Source organism: Thalassophryne amazonica, chromosome 6 (assembly GCF_902500255.1).
Source record: "Thalassophryne amazonica chromosome 6, fThaAma1.1, whole genome shotgun sequence".
NCBI lineage: Eukaryota > Metazoa > Chordata > Actinopteri > Batrachoidiformes > Batrachoididae > Thalassophryne > Thalassophryne amazonica.
Window position 1 is genome coordinate 99,017,837 of NC_047108.1, and position 25,363 is coordinate 99,043,199.

The 25,363-nt window shown below is 41.7% G+C and overlaps 1 protein-coding gene across 1 annotated transcript; it reads left to right on the forward strand.

The window, feature by feature from the left end:
• Window positions 1–8,096: 8,096 nt before the first annotated feature.
• LOC117512732 (acidic mammalian chitinase-like) lies at window positions 8,097–22,516 on the forward strand. The gene is made up of 11 exons (XM_034172915.1): window positions 8,097–8,171; window positions 9,823–9,853; window positions 9,945–10,149; window positions 10,263–10,319; window positions 10,420–10,585; window positions 10,738–10,862; window positions 10,969–11,092; window positions 11,442–11,624; window positions 11,770–11,886; window positions 21,935–22,067; window positions 22,156–22,516. The coding sequence occupies exons 1-11, from the start codon at window positions 8,145–8,147 to the stop codon at window positions 22,437–22,439; spliced, it is 1,452 nt and encodes a 483-aa protein (XP_034028806.1). The 5' UTR covers window positions 8,097–8,144; the 3' UTR covers window positions 22,440–22,516.
• The last annotated feature ends 2,847 nt before the right edge of the window (window positions 22,517–25,363 follow it).

Genomic DNA, 25,363 nt, shown 5'->3' on the forward strand with positions numbered 1-25,363 from the left:
GCAACAAAAGTGCAGAGACTGCATGTGGAACTTTCAATGTCAACTGATGGAATAGAACAACATTACTGCTACTTTGAACAGCCATAGAGGCCGCAACAACAGCCTGTACGCATGGTGGTAAAGCACTTGCTACTGCATCCAATTTAGATGAGTAGTAGGCAACTGGCCTCAATTTTGAGCCATACACTTGAACCAAAACACTAGTCATGAACTTATTCTTACAATCAACTGTTTGAGTAAATGGTTTACTATAATCTGGTAGTGCCAAAACTGTGGATGACACTAATGTTTGTTTTACTTTTACAAAGGCTTCCTCAGCATCTTTGTTCCATTCCAACACGGTTGACATTGAAATATCATCTTTGTACATCAAATCAGAAAGTGGACTAGTCAACTCTGCATAGCAAGGAATCCATGCCCTGCAGTAATTTGTTAATCCAAGAAATGACATCATCTGCTTTTTGGTTTGTGGTTTTGGAGCGTGCAAAATTGCTTCCTTCCTATCAGACAGGATCGTGCGCCCTGTGGCTGATAACTCATGTCCTAAATATTTTACTTTATCCCTACACAACTGAACTTTGTTTCTACTCACTCTGTGGCCATTGTCAAATAAGAAACATAATAATGCTACTGTGTCAGTTATGCAGTTTTCTCGTGTGTCAGAGGCAATCAAAATGTCATCAACATACACTAATAGTTGGCTATCTGCCGGTGGAACGAAATTGGCTAAACATGCTGACATGACTTGAGAATAAATAGTTGGACTCTCTGCGTAACCCTGCGGTAATCTAGTGAATGTATATCGTTGTCCTTTAAAGGTAAAAGCAAACCAGAATTGACTATCTGGGTGTACTGGCACAGAGAAAAATGCATTACTTATGTCAATTACTGAGAAACTATTAGAATTTGGTCTCAGCGAATTTAACAAGGTGTGTGGATCTGGGACACATGGTGCTCTTTTAATCACAGCAGCATTTACTGCCTGCAGATCTTGAATCATTCTCCACCCCACTGAGGGCGGAGCCTTTTTCACAGGAAATATGGGTGTGTTACATGGTGAATCTGGACATGGCACTATTACTCCTGCTGTTAATAAATCCTCTATTACTGGCCTGATTCCTTCAATTGCATCAGGTTTCAATGGATACTGTCTTACACATGGTCTGTATTCTGTTTTTGGCCTTATAACTACAGGTTGTGCATTTTTAATCAGTCCTACGTCTGAAGGACCTGTTGTCCACAATCCTGACGGTACTGAAGAGAGAAGATCATCTTCTTCAGGACTCAACTGAAACACTCAGGATTGTGAAGTGGACACATCAATGTGTGTTCCAGCTGTCAGCACCAATGAGACATTAACTGGCACTTTATACAATTTAGTTGATGGACTGAACTCCGTTCGTGGTCCAACTCTGCTCCAATCAGAGGCTGACAAAGCTGTTATGACTGTCAGTCCCAATTCTTGCCATTCTGTCAAATATGGCTTACAAAGTGACATATGTAATGGCATACCTGTGAATTTCAATTTTGATACATCTTCAGTGGCGCCTGTTACTGTTATGACGGCTATTGAGTTGCCATCATGAATCAAATCGGTCATTGTCAGTTTCACAGGTGAAACATTTTTCAATTTAGTTTCATAGTCACCATCCGGACCTGGAGGATCTTTATGCCACATTGTGACATGCAGGTCAGGTGGTGACATCTGTTGTTCAGGATTTTTTAGTAGGGCTGTCGCTTGCAAGACGACATCTTTACCCCATCCTGCAGCATCTTCTTCTGAGATGTCAAATGTATAGTAATAGTGGAATGTGGGGTCAGCGCTTTCTTCTCTTATTATGTTAACGCCTCCTGTGCGTTCAACAACTAATTTCCCTTGTTCCACAATTATGGACAAGCCCAATGCAGTCAATCCGTCTCGTCCTAGGAGGTTAACTGGACATTGTGGCATGCTTAACACTGACATAGTACACGTCAGGCCAAATGGATCTGTCAACGTTATGGGTTTGGTGATAGGGACGTCTGATGTTTGTCCATTTGCAGAGCGAACCCTAAAGAGTTCGTTGCTTAATTGATGGACAGGTATGTTGTCATTACATGTGGTTCTACATGCTCCTGTATCACAAAGGAATGTCACTGGTCGTCCATTTACCAACAAAGTCACTTCTGGTTTTGGTACCGGATTTCCCAGCAAGGCACACAGATCCATATCGCAATCAGACTGCCTATATGATGTGGAATCATGGATTATGGATTCTAGTCATTGTGGATACTGTGGCTGAGGAGGATTATTCCGTTGTGGAATTCCTCCTGCTGCTCCCTCAGTAGGTGGATTCGGACAATTTCTATACATATGTCCCTCTCTTCCACAGTTCCAACAAATCAGGGGACCACGTGGTGGCCCTCCCTGTCTGGGCTGCTGTTGTGGTTGCCATGGTCCTTGACGTTGTGGCTGTCCACCTTGTCTATTTTGCCATGGCTTTTTGGGGCGTTTGCACTGCTTCTGCTGTCTTAAGTTACCCTGCTGGTAATATATTTCGTCATCTCCATGTGCTACATACACTCCTTTGTCGCTGTTTCTTGTCTTTTTCTGCTTTAAGACTTCTTCTGCATGACAGCAGTGTGTATGTGTGTCTTCCAATGTGCCTGTAGGCAATCCAATCCAATGTTTCTGTATCCAAGCTTTTATATCCTTATTGGAATGTTGGATCAGAGCGTTTTTCAATTGTTGTTCATACACAGGTGTTTCTGGCAATATGCCACTATGGACCCTAAACACATTCTCAAATCTGCACCTAAACTCTGTCCATGGCTCTCCTTCTTTCTGAGTTGTCCTGGTAATTTCAGTATAATTTATCTTTGGTCCTAACACTCCTTTTGCACGTGTAATCATAGCTTCCACTCTTGTTTTCAAGACTAGATCATCATGTGTCAGTGGTACGCCTTGTTGATCTGCAGGATTCCAGTCTCCGCGTACCTGACTCCATTTAGGGCCACATGCTTTCATCCACACCTGTTGGACTTCAGGTCCATTAAGGTGGTAAGATGTTCTAATGTTTTCTATATCCTGCATAAATCCCTCAATATCGACATGTGGCGATGGTATCATGTCGACTGCTGCTTTGATATCATCAGCATTCCATGTCCGATAAACGAGCATGGTTGGTAGCTGTCCTGCTGTTTCTGCACGAGGATTTGGTACTTCTATCATAGGATAGGCACCTCCCTGATCACTATGTTCCACCATGGGAGGGGCTGTAGGCACTTTTGCTTGACTGCGTGTTTGTGGTTTTTCTGGTTTTTCTCTTTTTACCTTAGGTTTTACTGCCAAATCATACTGTGGTGGCGGTACATCGTCATCCTCTGGTAGAGGAGATAAAGGTCTCTTTGCCACCGACGATCCAGCCGGCGGTGATTGTTGAGGCTGTTCTGGCTCTCTGTGCTGAATTATCACATCTTCTTCTGCCTTACCTACAGCTTTCTTTTTTCTTGCTTTCTCTAATCGTCGCTTCTCTGCTCCTTTCTGTCTGTTCTCTGCTTCCTCCTCCCAAAATGCCACTAAATCTGCCCCTACTTTCTGCATCTTTTTCTCATCACCTTTATGTTCCCGTTCTAACTCCTTCTTCAGCTTTTGTATGCTGATCAGGTTCAGTCGTCCGTCAAAGTCATGTTTATTTATCCAGGTCTCCAATTTCTTTGTTGCTTTTGGATTTTTTGCCTCCATAACTTTCCAGTCGTCAGTTGATAAATTTTCCTTATTTTTAGACGTCTTACCCCCCATTTTTATTATCCCTTGTTATAATTTGGACTTCAGACGGGGGCACACCTAGGGTGTTCTAAATCTGAAGTTTTCACACTTTCTTTGGACGTGACAATTAATTTGCCGTCGTGTGGTTGATTCCTTTCACCTCCCCGTAGGAAGCGGAATCACTTGCCTCTGCTTCCACACGCACGGTTGTCACTAACGTTGTCCAAAGTATTACACTTTCACACAGTTATTTACACTTGCGCAAAACACTATTTACACATAGAAACACTCCTAATAATCGTACGCGTATTCTTATGTCAGGGGAGCTCGCCCTCCCGTGAAATTTAACTAATGTCCTGCATTAGGGGACTCCGCCGTCCCTGCCAAATTTAACTACCTTTTTACAGTGCACATATTTCTACCCGGGATTTCCTTTACGTATTAAAACAGAGGAGTCCGTATCCTCCTTCCGGAATTTAACTACTTGCGTCCCTCGCAACCGTAGAGGAGTCCGCCCTCCTTACAGAGTTTAACTGTGTTTCATTAACAGACGATTCTGTATCATCGCTTACGGAGTTTAACTGTTTTATGTGATCACTTTTATCCCCTACCGGTACGCGTATATAAACAGAGGAGTCCGCACCCTCCTTACAGAGTTTAACTGCTTTGCATTAACAGACGATTCTGTATCATCGCTTGCGGAATTTAACTGTTTATGTGATCTGATCACCACTCACTCAGTACTGTTTACAAAGAAATTTTACTCACTGACTCGACTTCCTGTCTGTCTTCTTCGGGAAAATCTCGTCAACCAGACGATGCCAACGGTGGTCGACAATTGCAGACACGATCAATCGATCGATCAGACCTTGGCCAAGGATTTACGTCTGGACTTGACGACCTCCGCCGGACACCTCCGGTGTTGTTGAGCTCCCGGACGTAGCCCCCAGTCAATGTTGGGTATTTTCTCCTCCAAACATTTTTTAAAACCTTTAACAAGACAAACAGAGTCAAGAAACACCAGTGAGACAGAAAATCAAATATTACGCGCGGAGTGCGGCCAGGCTGTACACCAAGGCTACACTAAAGTCTGGCCTGCTTTTCCGCTCTTTTTATTAAGAGACGCCCTCATCACATAAACAAGAAACTTGTCCTAAGGGTGGGGGTAATGACGCAAGACAAGTTTCTTCCCATAACATAAACGCATACGTCAAGTGCAGCTGTAAGGAAGAACACTTCAGGTCAGCACATCTCGTTCGTCTGTTGCAGGTATCAGCTGTTCTGCATCTGCCTGAAGTGTCCTGTCTTCCACACTCCTTCACACTAAACACCACATCACAATAGTCAAAACGTTCTCTTGCTCCCAGTCGTTAGAGGCTGCGAAAACAAAGTTATGTTATAACAATAAGTACATCCAGTCCTTCATTCCCAGCTCAGATTGACCCCAGAGTGCTAAAACAAAATTGAATTCTCAGGATTGCATTAAGACAGGTGCAAAACAGCACATCTCCGTTCTCATGAGAAAGAAGACAAAGCTAAAACAAGGTTGAATAACACATACATTCTCAGGGTGAAGTGCAAAACAGCACAACACCGTTCTCATGAGAAAGAAGACAAATGTACAAACGTTTAACAGTGATAACATATATACAAAATCTTTAACATCCACGTCACTACATATTCAGTCCCTGATTGTCATCGCGGCGTGACGAGACAAAAAAGTTCAGATTTTTTAACTTGGGGAGGAGGGCAACGCGACGTGATGCGACGCAATATCGCGCCACAAACGCGCCAATTGCTCAAAATCGCTTCATTCGCATCCATCGCGTTGCGCTGCGTGACTTGGCGCCAAAACACATCCTTACATAGGGATTACATGGCAACCTGTTGCTGCAGTTGCTCACGTCGCGCCCGGTGTGAACGCGGCAGAAGACGCGCTCCTAAATGTGATGAGTGTGCACATTGCTCGTGCACACACCATCTCTCGCTCGCTTTGCAGACAAACGATCACAGGACAATTTGTTTTTTTCTTTTTGTTAATCAGATGACAGATCGTCGTCCTGAGGACTTGGTTAGCACCGGGTCCTGCTTCGCATGGAGGATGACTGAGCAAGAGTTTCGGTGGAAAAGTGTCCATCATCCTCTTATCATTCCATTGAGGCATCAGGCTGAGCGCGTAAACACACAAATAGCAGTTCCACGAAAGAAACTTTGCGCACGTAACTCCCCCCACCTCTGTCTGGGTTACAATTCCATCTTTTCTTCACAAATTCACGGCGCTACACTTGTTCCCTTTTCTCCTCTGGAATCGGTTTCAGCCGCACGCGTGTGTGAGAATGTCCAGTTGAACTTATGTTTTTTCTTGTGTTCAATTAAAAAAATTTTAAAAAATAAAATAAAAAGACTGGGTTGAACAAATGATAGCGGCAACTATGTTGTTCTTGTCTTGCTTGACTTGACTGCTGCCTTTGACACTGTAGCCCACAGTATTTTGTTACATCGTCTGCAGCAGCTAGTGGGCATTTGTGGTAGTGCCCTGGACTGGTTCAGGTCCTACTTAGCAGACAGAACTATGAGCATTGGTCTTGGGGTTTGTGAATCCACCTCCTGTTCCACTCTTACACGGGGTCCCACAGGGTTTAATTTTAGGACTCATGCTTTTCTCCCTGTACATGCTTCCCTAGGGTCTGTCCTTAGAAACCATGGTGTCACTTTTCATTCTTATGCTGATGACAGCCAGATATTTGTCCCCCTGAGGAAAATTTCTGCCTTTTCTCTCAAACTTCTGCTGTCAAGTCTTGAGGATATTAAGGCCGGGATGGCCCTAAATTTCCTAAATTTTAATGATAAGAAAACAGAGGTGATTGTGTTTGGCCCTAGTGGCTCCTGTGTACCCTCTCCTGTTGATTTGGGTCCACTGGCAGCTTATGCGAAGAGTACTGTTACTAATTTGGGTTTTAAGATGGACAGCAATTTCAAATTGGATTGCCAAATTAGTGCAGTAGTTAGTTCTAGTTTATTTCACCTTTGGCAACTTGCTAAGGTGAAGCCTTTTCTTGCACATCAGCACTTTGAAACCATAATCCATACCTTCATTACGTCTCGGCTAGATTACTGTAATGCATTTTATTTTGGAGTTAGCCAGTCCTCCCTTGCACGTCTCCAGTTAGGGTTAGGGTCAGAATGCTGCCACTCATCTGCTAAATAGAGTACGAAAGAGCGAGCACATTACACCTATCCTGGCCTCCCTCCACTGGCTGCCTCTTCATTTTAAGATTCTTTTATTTGTTTTTAAATCTGTAAATGGCCTTGCCCTGCCCTACCTCTCTGAGCTTCTTCATCCCTACGCCCCTGCACGGTGCCTCCAGTCAGCTGATTGGCTGCTTGTTGAGGTACCAAGGACCAAATGAACGCTCAGAGGGGATCGATCATTTTCTGTTGCAGCTCCAAACATTTGGAATGATCTACCTTTGCACATTAGGCAGGTCTGTTTTTAAAACCAATCATAAAAAAATCCACTTTTATTCACTGGCTTTTAACACAATATGAGACTTCACTCTGTTTTAGGCGTTCTGCTTGTTTATTGCTGTTTTTTTTTTATTGTTGTTGGGTTACTTTGTTGTTTTAATGACCTTCATGTACAGCACTTTGTGTCAGTTTTGGTTGTTTGAAAGTGCTCTATAAATAAAGTTGAGTTAACTGCCATCCGAAAGAAGACATAAGCCCTATATAGGCCCTTAGGCCTGTTGGTGCTGGTGTTTATCTCCAAATTCCATAGTGTCAGATTAAGTGTCTTATCCACAGACACAAACAGGTAGCACGAGTATTTCAAAAGGGTTACACTTAAAACTATTTGAACAGGACTACAAGACAAAAACAATGCTGAGTAAACCAGTGTTTTCCATGTCATCACCGTGACAATAATTTCGTGTTCCTCCAATCAAAGCATATCACGATGTGTCTGTTCATGTGTTTCTGCATGTACTGGACATTTTATGAAGGTGTGATTATGTGACCTTCGTAATTTATCTGACAATAAAAATAAATATTTATTACCGCTCCTTCTGACCTTCTGATGGCACTTAACAGATAAATGTGATCAAGTGTGCAATGTCAATTATGATATGCTGTAGACTGCAGGAACACAGCCTTTGTCCCTCTTATCGCATGTATAAAGCAGCTCTCAGGTGGATCAGAAGCACATCCAGCAAGCCAACTGAGAACAGGTAAGTCATGGAGAAACTCACCTTACCCATCAGAGGAATACACATGTTAATTAGCACAAGTGAGAGCCAACAGAAGTATGTAACTGCTGTTTACAAAGTGGAATGCACCCTTCCAAATATTGCTCACACAGCTTTTCCATGGGCAGAGTATTGTGAGGAAAAGTGCTAAAATGGCTCGACTAATGATCCTAGCTGGTAAGTCACTTTCTTTGTGTCAGTCATAATGAATGAATGAATTAATGGTTTATTCAGACTACAGAAAAAAATGAAGAAAAGATAACATAATATGCACACAACTTAAAATATAATCCGCCATAAGCATACAGCATTCAAACAATATACAGCTCAATACTGTGACAACGTATACGAGGGCTGTCCGTAAAGTATAGGTCCTTTTTATTTTTTTCAAAAACTATATGGATTTCATTCATATGTTTTTACGTCAGACATGCTTGAACCCTCGTGCGCATGCGTGAGTTTTTCCACGCCTGTCGGTGACGTCATTCGCCTGTGAGCACTCCTTGTGGGAGGAGTCATCCAGCCCCTCGTCGGAATTCCTTTGTCTGAGAAGTTGCTGAGAGACTGGCGCTTTGTTTGATCAAAATTTTTTCTAAACCTGTGAGACACATCGAAGTGGACATGGTTCGAAAAATTAAGGTGGTCTTCAGTGAAAATTTTAACAGCTGATGAGAGATTTTGAGGTGATTCTGTCGCTTTAAGGACTTTTCACGGTGCGAGACGTCGCGCAGCGCTCTCAGGTGCCGTCATCAGCCTGTTTCAAGCTTAAAACCTCCACATTTCAGGCTCTGTTGATCCAGGACGTCGTGAGAGAACAGAGAAGTTTCAGAAGAAGTCGGTTTCAGCATTTTATCCGGATATTCCACTGTTAAAGGAGATTTTTTTAATGAAAGACGTGCGGGCGGATTACAGCGTCGGCTCGCAGCCGCCGTGACGCTCCGTCACAGGAAAAACACCTCTGTTGAAAGCCTTAAGGACAAGTTGGAACATCTCCAGCTGATAAACAATTTCTCATATACTCACTCCACTGAAAGCCATCAAAAGCCAACTGGATTTTAACAAATGGTTATCAACACGGACGTGTTTTTCCTGTGCCGCCGCGCCGCGTCAGCTGCGTCCCGACGCGCGGACCCATCCGCACGTCTTTCATTAAAAAAATCTCCTTTAACAGTGGAATATCCGGATAAAATGCTGAAACCGACTTCTTCTGAAACGTCTCTGTTCTCTCACGACGTCCTGGATCAATAGAGCCTGAAATGTGGAGGTTTTCAGCTTGAAACAGGCTGATGACACCGCCTGAGAGCGCTGAGCGACGTCTCGCACCGTGGGAAGTCCTTAAAGCGACAGAATCACCTCAAAATCTCTCATCAGCTGTTAAAATTTTCACTGAAAACCAGCTTAATTTTTCAAACCGTGTCCACTTCAATGTGTCTCACAGGTTTAGAAAAAATTTTGATCAAACAAAGCGCCAGTCTCTCAGCAACTTCTCAGACAAAGGAATTCCAACGAGGGGCTGGACGACTCCTCCCACAAGGAGTGCTCACAGGCGAATGACGTCACCGACAGGCATGGAAAAACTCACGCATGCGCACGAGGGTTCAAGCATGTCTGACGTAAAAACATATGAATGAAATCCATATAGTTTTTGAAAAAAATAAAAAGGACCTATACTTTACGGACAGACCTCGTATTTCTGGATTAATAATTGAAAGCACTGTGCAAATATGAACTAATTAACTTTACTGTGACAACGTATATTTCTGGATTAATAATTGAAAGTACTGTGCAAATAGGAACTATTAACTTTACTTACTTACTTATTTATTTTTAGGGTTGTCACTTGTGATGTGCCTTCAAATGGGTATGGATTTAAATATGTGTTACTGTGCTTCATGGTCTCCATTTCCCAGATGAAATGCTTTAATGAACAGTTCTTTTTTTTATGTTAAAAGCATCTTCTTCCAAACTGGTGTGCTACTTCACTAACTGGTCCCAGTACAGACCTGGCATTGGAAAATACATGCCTGACAATGTAGAACCCTACCTCTGCTCACACCTCATCTACGCTTTTGCAATAATCAACTCTGTTAATGAGCTGAGCACCTATGAGTGGAATGATGAGGTTCTCTACAAAGCCTTCAATGGACTTAAGAATAAGTGAGTTGTGCTTGACTGTAAAACCAACCTGCCAACAAGCAGTAGAAGGAAGTTTAAGTCTCATCCACTTTTCAATGAGATTGACATTGTAAATCTGTTTGCCCATCACACAGAAACTCCCAACTGAAGACTCTGTTGGCTGTTGGTGGGTGGAACTTTGGAACTACTCAGTGAGTCTAAGATATCTTGGAATTATGGATGGCACTGTCCATTGCAATAATGAAGAACAGTACAAGCATTGAAGCTATGGGTTGTTTCATATATTTACAGATTTACTATTATGGTTTCAACTGCTGCTAACCGTCAGAGGTTTATACAGTCTTCTATCAAGTTCTTGAGACTTCATGGTTTTGATGGGTTGGACTTGGATTGGGAGTATCCTGGAGCACGAGGAAGTCCCCCAGAAGATAAACAGAGGTTCACAGTCCTCTGCAGGGTTAGTTTGGAAATGGAAACCTCCCTCAGCACCAGCAAAATGACACAGTTTAGTAGTACACCTATTATAGTTGCATGCATTGCGTCCATCATAATGTCAGAAAGCTTTAAACGTTGCTCCATCTTTGTCAACTGTACCCGTCTTTGATGTAGGAACTACTCAAAGCCTTTGAAAAGGAAGCTGCTGAAACTAAAAAACCACGCCTGTTACTCACATCTGCTGTGGCTGCTGGGAAGGCAAACATTGATAATGGCTATGAGATTGCAGAAATGGGCAAGTGAGTTGTTGTACTATGGAGTCACATAAATGTATTTGCTTTGACATGAAAAAGTGTTTTCATCATGTTATATCCTGTTCTGAGATTTGCTTCATCCATTTACCAGGATCTTTGATTTCATAAACATCATGACCTATGATCTCCACGGCTCATGGGACCCATTCACTGGTCACAACAGTCCTTTATACTGCAGTTCTTATGATCATGGTGACCACATCTACTACAATGTGGTAAGTAAAATTTTCAACAAAGATACAATACTCACCCACAAATGAATGTAGAGCAGGTACTTCAGTACGATAAAGAGTTGGACTGCCAATATGTAGACCTGTGTTTGATTCTAGTCACATTCCTGTCGCTGTCCTTGGACAAGACACTTTATCTGCATTGTCTCAGTCCACCTAGCTGTAACTAGATAGTGTCCTTAGCCGAAGAAATAACTTTTGTCACACTGGTGTCCCATCCAGGGAGTAGTTGTACCCTTTCATCTACTTTATGCTGTTGAATCCTGGGATAAGCACAGGTACCAATGGGCCTCAGGGTGTATATAGAACTTACTTCTTTCTTCTTCTTCCTTAGGATTTCGCTATGAAATACTGGAGAGACAATGGAGCTCCTCCTGAAAAGCTTTTGGTTGGATTTGCAACCTATGGACGCACATTTCGCTTATCTTCATCCACTAATGGTCTTGGAGCTGCAGCCAGTGGACCAGCCTCAGCTGGCACCTATACCCGCGAATCTGGGTTTTGGTCCTACTATGAGGTGAGTGGACGTTCACATCCTAAGGTAGCATGTAGGTTTTACATCACAAAACTGAAAATAATGCAGATTTTAGTAAGATGAGTTATACTTTGTACTAACCACCAGGCGAACATAACTATTCTTTGCATTGCTTCAATGTCTACAGATTTGCAACTTCCTCCAGGGAGCAAATATTAACTGGATTGATGAGCAAAAGGTGCCCTATGCCACTAAAGGAAATGAGTGGGTTGGGTTTGACAACAGGCAAAGCTTTAACATCAAGGTAATGACTCTTATACTGTACATATTTGTATTTCTGGAGACCATATCACTATATACCTACAGCTTGCAGTTATTGACCTCTAGTCTTTCAGAAGGTCGACGCAATTATAGATAACTGTAAAGAATTTGCAAACTTACATACACAAGCCCACAAAACATGTGCCCACATCTTTAATGTTATTCTGATGTCTTGCAGTGACAACTAGAATACAACTCAATATAGTACTTTGATTACAATCATTGATCATATGGCCTAATTTGTATGCTCATTATTTGATGATTAACACTTTTCATTGCACTACCCAAGCAATGAAATGTCATGAGGTCGCTGGCCAGAGGTGGTCGGAAAAGCCCATATGTCTGCAGCAGAACAAAGATCCAAGTCTACAGGATCATATTGCATTGGTTCTGAGATTTGAATTCTAACCAGTGATGTAAAGCAAAGACAAAACATTTTGATGCCACCGGAATGACTTTGTATTGAATGAGTGGCTAGTTGGAGAAACTGAAATGAAGTACATTGTGGCGGAACACCAGTTATGACAGTATGGCCATGTGGCATGTTTGTCTGAGTATGATCCAGTGAGCAGGTCACTGAGTGTTGGGACCCCATTAAAAGGAAAAGGTCAGCGGAATTCCCATGTAATGCTTGACAGATACATGGCTACCTTTGGGAAAAAGGGCAAGACCGATAGTCTGCCTTTGTGGTTGCCAATGAGGAAACAGGGAAGGTCTGTAGTATGAGGGATGTGGTGATACATACCAACAGGCCTGATATGGAATATCCTAGTTTCTTTGGTTGAAGCTAAATTGCTCTGTTGTGCTCAATGATGGGAGGAGAACCAAGGATATTTACACATACATGTTCCATTATAGGAATAATAACACAGTAAATTGAGTATATAAAGGGTGTAAGAATCTTCCCAGAATAATTCATTCTGACTACTCAGACATCACATACAAGTTTGCAGTTGGCTCTCAAAGTGTGTGAACCCACTGAATCATATTAAAGGAAAAGAAAACCCACTGATAATTTACAATTGGGTTGGTAGATTATGATATTGAGAACCCATATGAAAAGTTGTAGGCATGTGTGATCATTTATGTTAAAGTGAAGAGTGTTTTTGTATGGCTGGTCTAAAGCCACCAGCAGGCGGCCATGCCATCTGCTATAACAGCGATGTGTAACATCACATGGGCACAGAGGTTCACAACTCTGCCAGTGTCACCCTTCAGTATAGAACGGGCGACCAGTGATGCCGGTAACGCGTTACTTTGTAACGAGTAATCTAACGAGTTAATCTTTCCAAATCAGTAATCAGATTAAAGTTACTTCTCCAAGTCATTGTGCTTTACTATTTTTGCATTGTGGGTCGATAGCAGCATTAAACTTGGCCCGTGGGAAGGGGGTCGGGTTCGACTGAACTGCCAACTTTAAGCGAGCTGTGAGCTTTTAATCCGCAGTTTTCTGCAGCAGCTACGACTCGTCCTCACCTTTTAAAGCGCGGTGACAACAGCACACCTCCACTGAGCTTTACAAAGACATTTTTATGCTTTTTTCCTCCTTTATTTAGAATTCTGAGCTGAGCCGCTCCATCTGCTCGTTAAAAACAGTTGATCTTCCGCAATACGTCAACAACTAACACTATTTTCCACTCAAATGCACCTAAACTCTCTTTCTGAGGACCACATGATGTGAAAACGCAATAAAACTTTCTTACCTGTAAATCTGGTCATGTTTTCTGCATAAATAAATGTTATCCATTCTTTGTGCTCAAACGCCAAAGCAGGGGTGAATCCAGATGGAATGGGGTGTGGGGCAAGGATGTGCCCCCCCCCCCCCCCACAACACCCCTAGATTAAAGGTCCAGTTTTGAAGCCATTTTTTTTTTTTTTTTTTTTTACTACAACTACTAATACTACTTATAATAATAATAATTTCGACAAGTAAAATGTTTAGAGAGAATTTAAATGTTAGAAAAATGTTAGAAAGAATTGAATAGTTATATTTATAAACAATGTATGTTAGAAATTGCAAGTTTTACTGTTACAGTGTTGTCAACAGTTAAATATGAGGTCAAGAAAGAGGTCTTTATTTTACTTTTTATTAAACAAGTATTTATTTTCATTGAAGTCAAGAAAGGGTGACTATAAAGTGAGTTTTGGCAAAACAGGTATCATTGTCATGTTGAAGTGGCAGAGGGTTGTTGTCGGCAGCTGGGGAAAGTAACTAAAAAAGTTACTAGTAATCTAACTTAGTTACTTTTACAATTAAGTAATCAGTAAAGTAACTAAGTTACTTTTTCAAGGAGTAATCAGTAATTGGATTACTTTTTCAAAGTAACTGTGGCAACACTGGGGGCGAAGCACGTAAGCGGCAATCAACATCCATTTTCCGATATTGGAGAGAAACCACATCTGTGAAACCTCTCCAGTGATTCCTGCTGCCTGCTCTCTGCTGTTTACTGCTGAACAGCAGGACAGGAGGGAGGTTTCTGCATTGAAGGTGAGCAGTTTCTTCCGCGCACTGCACCAGCGATGAGTTTTAATCCACCGGTAACAGCTCTCGGGTTCAAATGGTCTGTGCCGCAGAGCATGGATTTTCCGAAAAATTAACTGAATTGTGACTGAAAATCAGCCGCTTTAACATCCTGGGGCAGTGAAGCCACAGCTCGGAGTATAGCTGAAGAGGACAGCCGAACAGAGATTCACTTTATCCCTGCTGAACGGGAAAACCATGAAACCCCTTCAGTGTTTATCCAGTTACTCCCATGAGCACTGATGATACATTTAGAAATTTACGTAGTTTATTTTACAGTTGAAAAGCTTTGTGTTTGCTCAGCAGGAAAACAGCCAGCGAGGAAGAGACAGAGAGAGCGAGAGAGAGAGAGAAGGAGGGAGAGAGAGAGTGAGGAAGAGAGAGGGAGACAGAGAGAGTGAGGAAGAGAGAGGGAGACAGAGAGAGTGAGAGAGGGAGAGGGAGTAAGGGAGAGAGGACTTTTACATCAACGCTTGTTCCCCATCTGTGGCTTTCTGTGCTCATGCTACATCACACCGCAAGCAATCTTTTTTTTTCTGATTGGCTAAAATTGTATCAGTGGTGGCATTTATGAAATTGTCAAATTCTGTTTAAATAACGACTTTTAAGGTGGATATTTCAGTTGTAAGACCTTATTTTCATTGATATGCATCTTCCCAGCTTTATTTTATCAGTGAGTTTTCTTTTCCTTTAAATAGTATCCAGAATTATAAATGTAAAACATTTTCAGATGTGTAAGCAGGCAGGACGTATCATGTGGTTTAACAGATTTTCAGCTTAAGTCAATAGGTCAACTCATTGATAGAGTTTGTAACTGACTACCAACACTTTGAGCAGAACTTACGCTGTTCACAAGTACGGTGCATCCAGAAAGTATTCACAGCGCTTCACCCTTCCCACATTTTGTTATGTTACAGCCTTATTCCAAAATGGAGAAAATTCTTCTTTTTTCCTCAAAATTCTACTCACAACACCACACAGTGACAACATGAAAAAAGCTTTCTTAAATTTTTTGCAAATTCATTAAAAATAATAAAAAAAACAACAACAAATCGCATGTATATATTCACACCCTTTGCTCAGTACTTTGTTGATGCACCTTTGGCAGCAATTACAGCCTCAAGTCTTCTTGAATATGATGCCACAAGCTTGGTGCACCTATCTTTGGGCAGTTTTGCCCATTCCTCTTTGCACCACTTCTCAAGCTCAGTGGTGGCTCCAGAGATATTTTTCTGTAGGTGCTGTGGGGGAGCTTGGCATTTTTATGAGGGTGCTATGTGCTCGTGTGTCGCGACGGCTCTGTGCTACCCCTCTGCCACATTCACAGGCATGCTCCACAGCATGTCTTTTTCCTGGTTCTTTCCCTCAGCCCCAACCAGTCTCAGCAGAAGACTGCCCCTCCCTGAGCCTGGTTCTGCTGGAGGTTTCTTCCTGTTAAAAGGGAGTTTTTCCTTCCCACTGTAGCCAAGTGCTTGCTCACAGGGGGTCGTTTTGACCGTTGGGGTTTTTCATAATTATTGTATGGCCTTGCCTTACAATATAAAGCGCCTTGGGGCAACTGTTTGTTGTGATTTGGCGCTATATAAAAAAAAAGTTGATTGATTGATTGATTTAACAGATTGCATTTCTTTAACTTGTCACATACCACTGACCCATTTCATAATTATGACCATTAATTAATAGATTACATCTCTGACAGGTTACATTTTAAACTTAAGACACTCCAAACATTATTAACAGATTACCTTTTTTTTTTTACTTTCTTGCAGCCCACTGACTTATTTCATAGTTTCATACTTACTTAATACATCTAATTTAATACGTTTTTTAAATAATTTAAGCGACCTTAATTCTTTAATTTCTTTATTAAGATTGTTCCATAATTTGACACCATTTACTGCAATACTCCTTTCCTTTACTTTGGTTCTAAATCTTGGTTTTTTAAAGACTTCTATTCCTTTCAATTTATAACTACTTACTCTTTTTTCAAACATATTTTGAATGTTTGTTGGTAAAGTATTTTTATTAACTTGGTACATTGTTTGTAATATTTTCAAATCGACTAAATCATGAAATTTAAGTACCCTATACTTAATAAACAATGGATTAGATGGATCTCTAAAACCACTGTTACTAATCACTTTTAAAGCTCTTTTCTGCAAAATAAATAAAGGTTGTATATAGGTTGTATATGTTGATCCCCAGACTTCTACACAATAAGTTAAATATGGGACAATCAATGAATTGTACAATGTTAATAAACCATAACTATTTAATGAATATTTTACTTTATGCAAAACAGCAATGGCGTTCGCTATTTTTCCTTTTATGTAATTTATGTGTGACTTCCATGTAAGATCTTCATCAATCATGACTCCTAAAAATTTCGTTTCTTTTACCCTTTGTATATCCATTCCATCTATTTGTAATGACACATTATTTTTTTGCTCTATCATTAAACAATATAAAATTTGTCTTATTAATATTTAGTGACAATCTGTTTATATCAAACCAATGTTTAACTTTTTCCAACTCTGTATTTATCACTTGTGCTACTTCCTGTATATCTGATCCAGAGTAAAACAGCGTTGTATCATCAGCAAATAAAATGCTGCCAAGCACATTGGATACATTCACAATATCATTGATATACAATATAAACAGTTTGGGTCCAAGTACCGATCCTTGTGGTACTCCATAAATAATGTTACACAATTCTGATTTGGTATTATTTATCTGAACAAACTGTTTTCTATTTTCTAAGTAGCTTTTTACCCACTGATGTGCAACACCTCTTATTCCATACTGTTGTAACTTGTGAAGCAATCTTGAGTGGTCTATAACATCAAAAGCCTTATTCAGGTCGATAAAAATACTTACAAAATAATCCTTATTATCTATTGTTGTTGATATTTTCTCGATTAGTTCCATAATTGCCATAGCTGTCGAATGTTTTGTTCTAAATCCATACTGAGCATTATTTAAAATATGATGTTTCTCAATAAATTTATCCAATCTTGTCACAAAAACTTTTTCCATAATTTTAGAAAACTGTGGAAGCAATTATACTGGCCTGTAATTAGAAAAATTATGTTTGTCTCCATTTTTATATAATGGGACTACCTTAGCAATTTTCATTTCATCTGGAAAAATCCCAGTTGACAGAGACAGATTACAAATATAAGTAAATGGTTCAATAACAATTTCTGTTATACGTTTTACAGTCATCATGTCTAAATCTTCATGGTCAGTTGATCTTTTTCTTACACAGTTTTTACAATATTTCTTATTTCATCTTTTTCCACATTGTCCAGGAAAATACTATTGACCGTATTTACCAGTGTATGTAATTTATCTTCTATTATTGGTTTATTTCCCACCAGACGTGATCCTACATTTGAAAAATAATCATTAAACCCATTTGCAACTTCTTTTATGTCATATATCTCTTTATTTTCCTTAAGAAAGTAGTTTGGAATAGTTGCTTTCGCTCCATCACTATCAATCATACTTTTTATAATTCCCCATGGTACCCTCATATTATCTTTACTCTTATTTAATTGTTCACTATAATTACTGTTAATAGTTTATTTTTATATTTTTTTGTATTTATGTTCAAGGATTCAAAAGGATTCAAAAGAATTTTATTGTCATATGCACAAAGGAACATCTTCCCTGCACAATGAAATGTGTCTACTGCATTTAACCCATCCTAATTGCCAGTTAGGAACAGACGTCGCCATTAGGCGCCCGGGGACCAGCTCCAGATGTACATCCCCGCCTTGGTCAACAGCAGGGCTGAGCAAACCCTGTTCTGATTCCTTTGTTTGCAATTTTTAAAAGCACCTGTATAAATAGTTTTTCTTTGCACAAGCATTTTTTATTCCCTTTGTGAGCCATGGTTTATTTACTCTTTTCTTACTAATTTCTGTTAATTTACAATTTTTATTATATGATTTCATCAATATTTTCATAAATGAGTTATATGCTACACTGACATCACTGACATAAACTTCTTCCCAATTTTGATTTTTAAGGTCATATTTTAATGCCTCTAAGGCTTTTACTGACTTATCTCTTTTAAAGTTTATAACAGTTTTTTTTGTTGTACCTATTTTTATATTTAAATATTGAAAAAATTGGTAAATGATCGCTAATATCTGTCATGAAGATCCCATTCTTGATAATTTCATCTGTTCTGTTTGGAAATATATTGTCAATTACCGTTGCACTTTGCAATGTAATTCTGGTTGGTTTTGTTATCAAGGGGAATAAGCCCAAATTATACATTGAGTTCACAAAATCACTTAATCTTTGGCAACTGGAGCTTTCTATGTTAATGTTAAAGTCCCCACACATAAAAAGCATTTAAAAAGCTTTTAATGAGCCTTTCATTGGATTCAGCTGTGTTGGAGCAGGGAGACAACTAAGAGTGTCAGGAATGTGGCTCTCGAGGACCGAACTTGGCCACCCCTGATCTACAGAATCCATTTTAAGATTGCTCTCATCACCCACCAATGCATCCATGGCAATGCCCCCCACTCACCTTAAAGACCTCCTCACTCCCCACACACCCTCCTGTTCCCTCTGTTCGTACAATACTAATCTTCTCTGTCCCCTCTGCACCACACTTCACACCATGGGAGACTGCCCTTCTGTTCAGCTGCTCCCCATATTTGGAACTCCCTCCCTGACCATCTGAAGGCTCCACAGACTGTGGAAGCTTTAAAAAAAAAGCCTCTAGACAGGTTACAGGTCTCAATAATTTTAATCCATTGCATCTTAGTCTTTTTATTCTATTTTGGTATTATTACATATTGGTGACTGTTTTTATTCTCTTATTTATCCTTGGGTTTCTATTTTTTTCCTGTAGCACTTTGAGATTTTTATTAATGAAAGCTGCATTATAAATAAAATGTATTATTATCATGACATTGTTGAACGTGATGTCACTGAATGTCACGTTACACTCATTTTGGGTAAAACAATCAGCTCTCTTGATGAATGTTTTTCTTTTATGAGTGGAATATTTATTTAATCACATAAATCTGAAAATGCCAGAAGTTTCTTACTGTGGAAAACTGAAAGGATGATGTCATCACCCTGCCTCTGTAACATGTTCTTAACAGTGTCATTTAACAGTCTAATTTAGCTTCTTTTTTTTTCTTTTCTTTTTGTTGGTGGTGGGACAAAGTGCTGGTGTCCTCCAACTCAGGCTGAGAAACTCACCCAGAGCAGAGAGACGCTGAGGGGCTTCTTTAAAAACTCTTTAAAAAAAAAACAACTTTAAAAAATAAAACCTTTAACAAGTAACTTCCGTCATAATGAATTTACACATTTCCGGACATCATCTTCCAAAACAAGGGTGTCATGTGGAAAACAATTTTCATCTGTGATGAATTCTGGCAACAGGTCAGATTAAAAGACTTTATTTAATCCGTGAGCCGGCTTCTAAAGTGTTAGCTTCCGTTGCTACATTAGCCCCATGTCGTCTTCTCCATTTTTTGTAGACGTGCTACAGCGCTACATGGAGGCCTGGCATGTGTACTACAGCATTTTCACGCAGTTTCACTGGATCTGTGAGAACGGAGATATTTATTGAATGGAACACTTTTTGAAAATGACAAAGAAAAAGATTCTATAGCAGAAGTTCAGTTTCAGTCTAGATAAGGCCTTAAAACATGGGATGGAATTAAATTTAAATAATAAATGAGGAATTATTTTCTTGGGGGAGCTATGGGGGTGCTATGACAAATTCAGGGGTAGCTCTAGCACCCCCTAGCGCCCCTTGGCGCCATCCATGCTCAAGCTTCATGAGGTTGGATGGGGAGCGTCGGTGCACAGCCATTTTCAGATCTCTCCAGAGATGTTCAATCGGATTCAGGTCTGGGCTCTGGCTGGGTCACTCAAGGACATTCACAGAGTTGTCCTGAAGCCCCTCCTTTGATATCTTGGCTATATGCTTAGGGTCAGTGTCCTGTTGAAAGATGAACAGTCACCCCAGACTAAGGTCAAGAGTGCTCTGGAGTAGGTTTCCATGCAGGATGTCTCTGTACATTGCTGCATTCATCCTGACAAGTCTCTCAGTTCCTGCCGCTGACCAGAGAATTTTGTTTCTCATGGTCTGAGAGTCCTTCAGGTGTCTTTTGGCAAACTCCAAGTGAGCTGCCATGTGCCTTTTACTAAGGAGTGGCTTCTGTCTGAGCACTCTATCATACAGGCATGATTGGTGGATTGCTGCAGAGATGGTTGTCCTTCTGGAATGTTGCCCTCTGTCCACAGAGGAATGCTGTAGCTCTGACAAGAGTGACCATCGGGTTCTTGGTCACCTCCCTGACTAAGGCACTTCTCCCCTGAATGTTCAGTTCAGACTGGTGGCCAGCTCTAGATAGAGTCCTGGTGGATCTGATCTTCTTCCATTTATGGATGATGGAGGCCACTGCGCTCATTGGGACCTTCAAAGAAGCAGAAATGTTTCTGTACCCTTCCCCAAATTTGTGCCTCAACACAATTCTGTCTCAGAGGTCTACAGACAATTTCTTTGACTTCATGCTTTGCTTGTGCTCTGACATGCACTGTCAGCTGTGGCACCTTATATGTAGACAGGTTAGTGCCTTTCCAAATTGTGTCCAATCAACTGAATTTACCCCAGGCGAACTCCAGTCAAGCTGTAGAAACATTTCAAGGATGGTCAGTGGAAACCAGATGCACTGAGCTCAATTCTGAACTTCATGACAAAGACTGTGATTACTTATGTACATGTGATTTCTTAGTTTATTTAATAAATTGTTATTATTATTATTGGCAGCACGGTGGCTTAGTGGTTAGCACTGTTGCCTCACAGCGAGAAGGTCGTGGGTTCAATTCCCGTGGCCTTTCTCTGTGGAGTTTGCATCTTCTCCCTGTGTGCGCGTGGGTTTTCTCCGGGTGCTCCGGTTTCCTCCCACATCCAAAGACATGCGGGTTAGGTGGATTGGAGTCTTTAAATTGTCCGTAGGTGTGTGTGTGGGTGTGTCTGTGTTTGTTTGTCTGTTTGTGGCCCTGCGACGGACTGGCTTCCTGTCCTGGGTGTACCCCGCCTCGTGCTCTATGACTGCTGGGATAGGCTCCAGCCACCCGCGACCCTTAATTGGACTAAGCAGTAGAAAATGAATGAATGAATGAATGACTGAATGAATGTTATTATTATTATTATCAAATTTGATTTACAATGAATTTACAATGGTTTTTTAATATATAAATGTTCAAAAATCTTTTAAAAAATCATATTGTCATTATGGGGTATTGTGTGTAGGATTTTGAGGAAAAAAATTAATTTCGTCCATTTTGGAATAAGGGTGTAAAATAACAAAATCTGGCAAAAGTGAAGCACAGCTAATACTTTCCAGATGTACTGTAAATGTGCAACCTCATTATGTGATCAGTATGTATAGTAAAAAGACACATTTAACACAAACCTGTCAGCTCTACTTTTTAATATTTGTGTACTGTATCTATCACGATATTGTAGATCGAGTATCTGAAAAAAAATAACTACAGCGGCGCTTTTGTCTGGTCGCTGGATCTGGATGATTTTACTGGATCTTTCTGTGGGCTTGGAAAGTACCCCCTCATTGGTTACCTGCATGCTCTTCTGGAGTCAGGTGAACAAAAGTTAGACCTAAAATCAGCATGTAAAACTATAATCAATTCTTCATAATTTCACAAAGCTGAATGTTTTTTAACTTGCAGATTTTCCACCACCTCCTGCAACCACTCACGCACCACCACATACCACAACGAATGGACTCGGCTCGACTACATCCACGACCACCATCACAACTACTGCTTCAGCTACAACTACCCTCAACCCTGACAGTGGCCAAGACTTCTGTTCAGGAAAACAAGACGGCCTTTACGAAAACGCAAACAACAGAAACACCTTTTATCAGTGCTTCAGCGGGTACACTTACGTCCACATCTGTCCATCTATTCTTGTTTTCAACAAGAACTGCCAGTGCTGTGATTGGCCTTAAATATATCCTCCATAAAAAATGCTTTAGTTTTAAAATGCTTAATTTAGTTGTTTTTTGTCATATACTAAATTAATTAAAAATAAATAACTACTCGTAAATCACATATTTTTTTTGAAGAGCAAAGAGCATGATTAGAATATTTGACCTGCAGTTTCTATTTTTGGTGGATTAAACTAATTTTCACAAAGGTAAAGTGGGGATACTGTTATGTGTCGACGCAGATTGAGGAGCGAACCTGCGTCAGACAGGACCCAGCACTAAAAATAACCAGAAAGCGGTTCCTTCAACAAAAAACAATTTATTTTTCACCTGTGCCTAAATAAATTATACAAAAAACCCCAACCCAATGTCCTTCAAGAGGAGTGACTGCTGGCACGCTCTCCAGTGTTCATGGGGAGAGAAGTCCGGTGCTCCTGGACTCACTACCATCAAACAGACACCCCCCAGGTGGACACGACAAACTGACTCTCTGTTGAAGCACAGAAGATGTGAGGCACGTTAGCAGTTATAGCAATTTCTTTCACAAAACACATGCTATCAGCAACACATCAAGGTCTGTACTTTTTATCTTTATGCACATGAGCAGCTTCTCACAATAAGTGGAGGATCACTTATCCTGCACGCCACAGCAGTGAGAAGCAAGCCACACCATTCTCATCACAATTTCATGTATACTATGTAGCAAAACATCAAGTTACTATCTACAATTAATCCAACAGTTAATTACCTTTACTGTGTGCTGACAGCATGTGTCCTCACCCTTCCTTGCTTCACAGGCTTAATGTGTCAAACCCAGGTGCGGTCCTCAGCGTCTCACAAACGAACATCACAAGGTCGAGTTCCCGGCAGTTCTGCTTGATTCACACATGCCTTAAAAGCAGAACGCCATCCAATTATCCGCTACAGCTGAAAGTCTTTAGGGCTGCACGTGAGCACCAGTCCCAGGTGCCTCACATGATATTGACGAGGGTAAGGATTCTTCACCCAGCACCTTTTTTCCACAGACAAATCAGCTTCCATGCCACCTGAGGAGCAAAGAAAAGAAAACAACACCAAAACCTCCAGCCACACCCCCCAACACACAACAGTACCCCCCCCATCAACGGGAAGCCCCCCGGCGACCGACCAGACCAGGACCGAGAACAGCACCTCTCTCCGGGGTCCATACCAGGAAGCAGACAGCACCACGCTCCCGAGGTCCACCACAGACAACAGGACAGGCACCGCAGCTGGAAGGCCGGCTGGAGCCAACAAAAGCCCCAAAACAAACCCCAACAATCCAACACACAAAAAAAAACACAAAACCCACCCAACAACCTCCCCAGGGGACCGTCCCATCAAACCCCGGGAAGAAAAAAAAATCATCCCAAACACCAAAACCCAACATAGTCCCACAAACACAATATAAACAGAAATACACGAAAGAAAAATAACAAACAACCCTCCCAGAATGACCTGCAAAGACCAACCCCCCCCAGAAGGCCTTCATCGCCTGTTCCAGGAGGAACAGCCAGAACCAAGATCCCACACAGGTCCCCAGGTGTACATAGAGTAAAACGGCGCCCCCCAGGGGACCGTACCATCAACCCCAGGAGGCGCCCCCCCACAACCCCGGAACCCCAGACCCAGGCACACTCGGCCAGTTAGCCCCAAGCCAATTCCCCCCCAGAGGACCGTCCCATCAACCCTGGAGGCGGAACCTGGAAGGAAACAAAACAAAGCAAAAATCAACCCCCGGAGGACTACCAAAAACAACCCCGGGGGATGGTAAAACGACTCTAAACCCCGTTACCCTCCCCGGCACCCCGAAAGACCCTAGGTCCCACCCAGAGCCCTTCGGCGGCTCAATAGCAGCGAACCGCTCGCAATACTAAGCCGGAGAAGGGAACAGGAAAAATTAGCCCGGCTCCAACCCCAAGGCGCAGCGGAGAACCGGAAAAACGTCCGGTGCCTCAACTCGACCATACCCCAGCCCCTCGGGAGGGGTGGAACCACCGAAATGGTAAACGGCAACAGATCGGGCCACCCCTCCGACTGAGGTAAGTCCCCGCAGCACCATACCCCGGCAACACCAATGACAAACGGTACAAAGGCACGCCGAGGCTGGAGTGGAACCGGGCCCTAACCAAAACAAAAAAAAAACGCCTCTAACACCCCCCCCCTCCCCCCTAGGTGCAGAGGTCTTCTGAGAATACTCAGTGACCAACCTGCACCACCCCACCACCCACAAGACAAACGGTCTCGGGGCAAGTGAGGCCGGGGTTAGGAATGTAGAGAAATAAAAACAACAAAAGAAAACGACCCAACAAGCCCAAACAGAAAATACCTAGAAACACATAAAAAAGCAATAAGGACAAGAGTCCAGGCGGACATCCAACCGCCGAACAGCCACTCCTCCCCCTCCAGACAAACCTACAAATCACCAACCAAAAATAGAAAAAAAAAAGAGAGAAGAAGAAAAAAAAAAACAATTACCCGTGCTGGTTTTTTTTTTTTTTTTTTTTTTTTTCTGTATATATGTGTATTATATTGCCGGTCCCAGAACACTTGGAGTCACATCACCATTATTCTTTTTGAAGTCTAATAGTCGGGGCAATACAGAAATCTCTGCTCGACCGAGCTGCATGGGCTCGTCGACAGGAGGAGCCAGAGGTCCCGTCGGGGGAGCCTCAGTGGGGCGAAGAAGAGGCGGCCCAGACCTGTGTCGGGGAAAGCCCCGAGACGAAAAACCCCGCTCTGATGGGCATCCTCTCTCGCGTCCACGCTCCCTCATCCGATCATCCTGACGAATTACCAACGATATTAGCTCATCTAAATCGTTTGGTTCGTCACGGACCGCCAGCTCGTCCTTTAATGACTCATTTAACCCGTCCACAAACACGCCCCGCAAAGCTGCGGCATTCCAACCTGACCGGGCAGAAAAA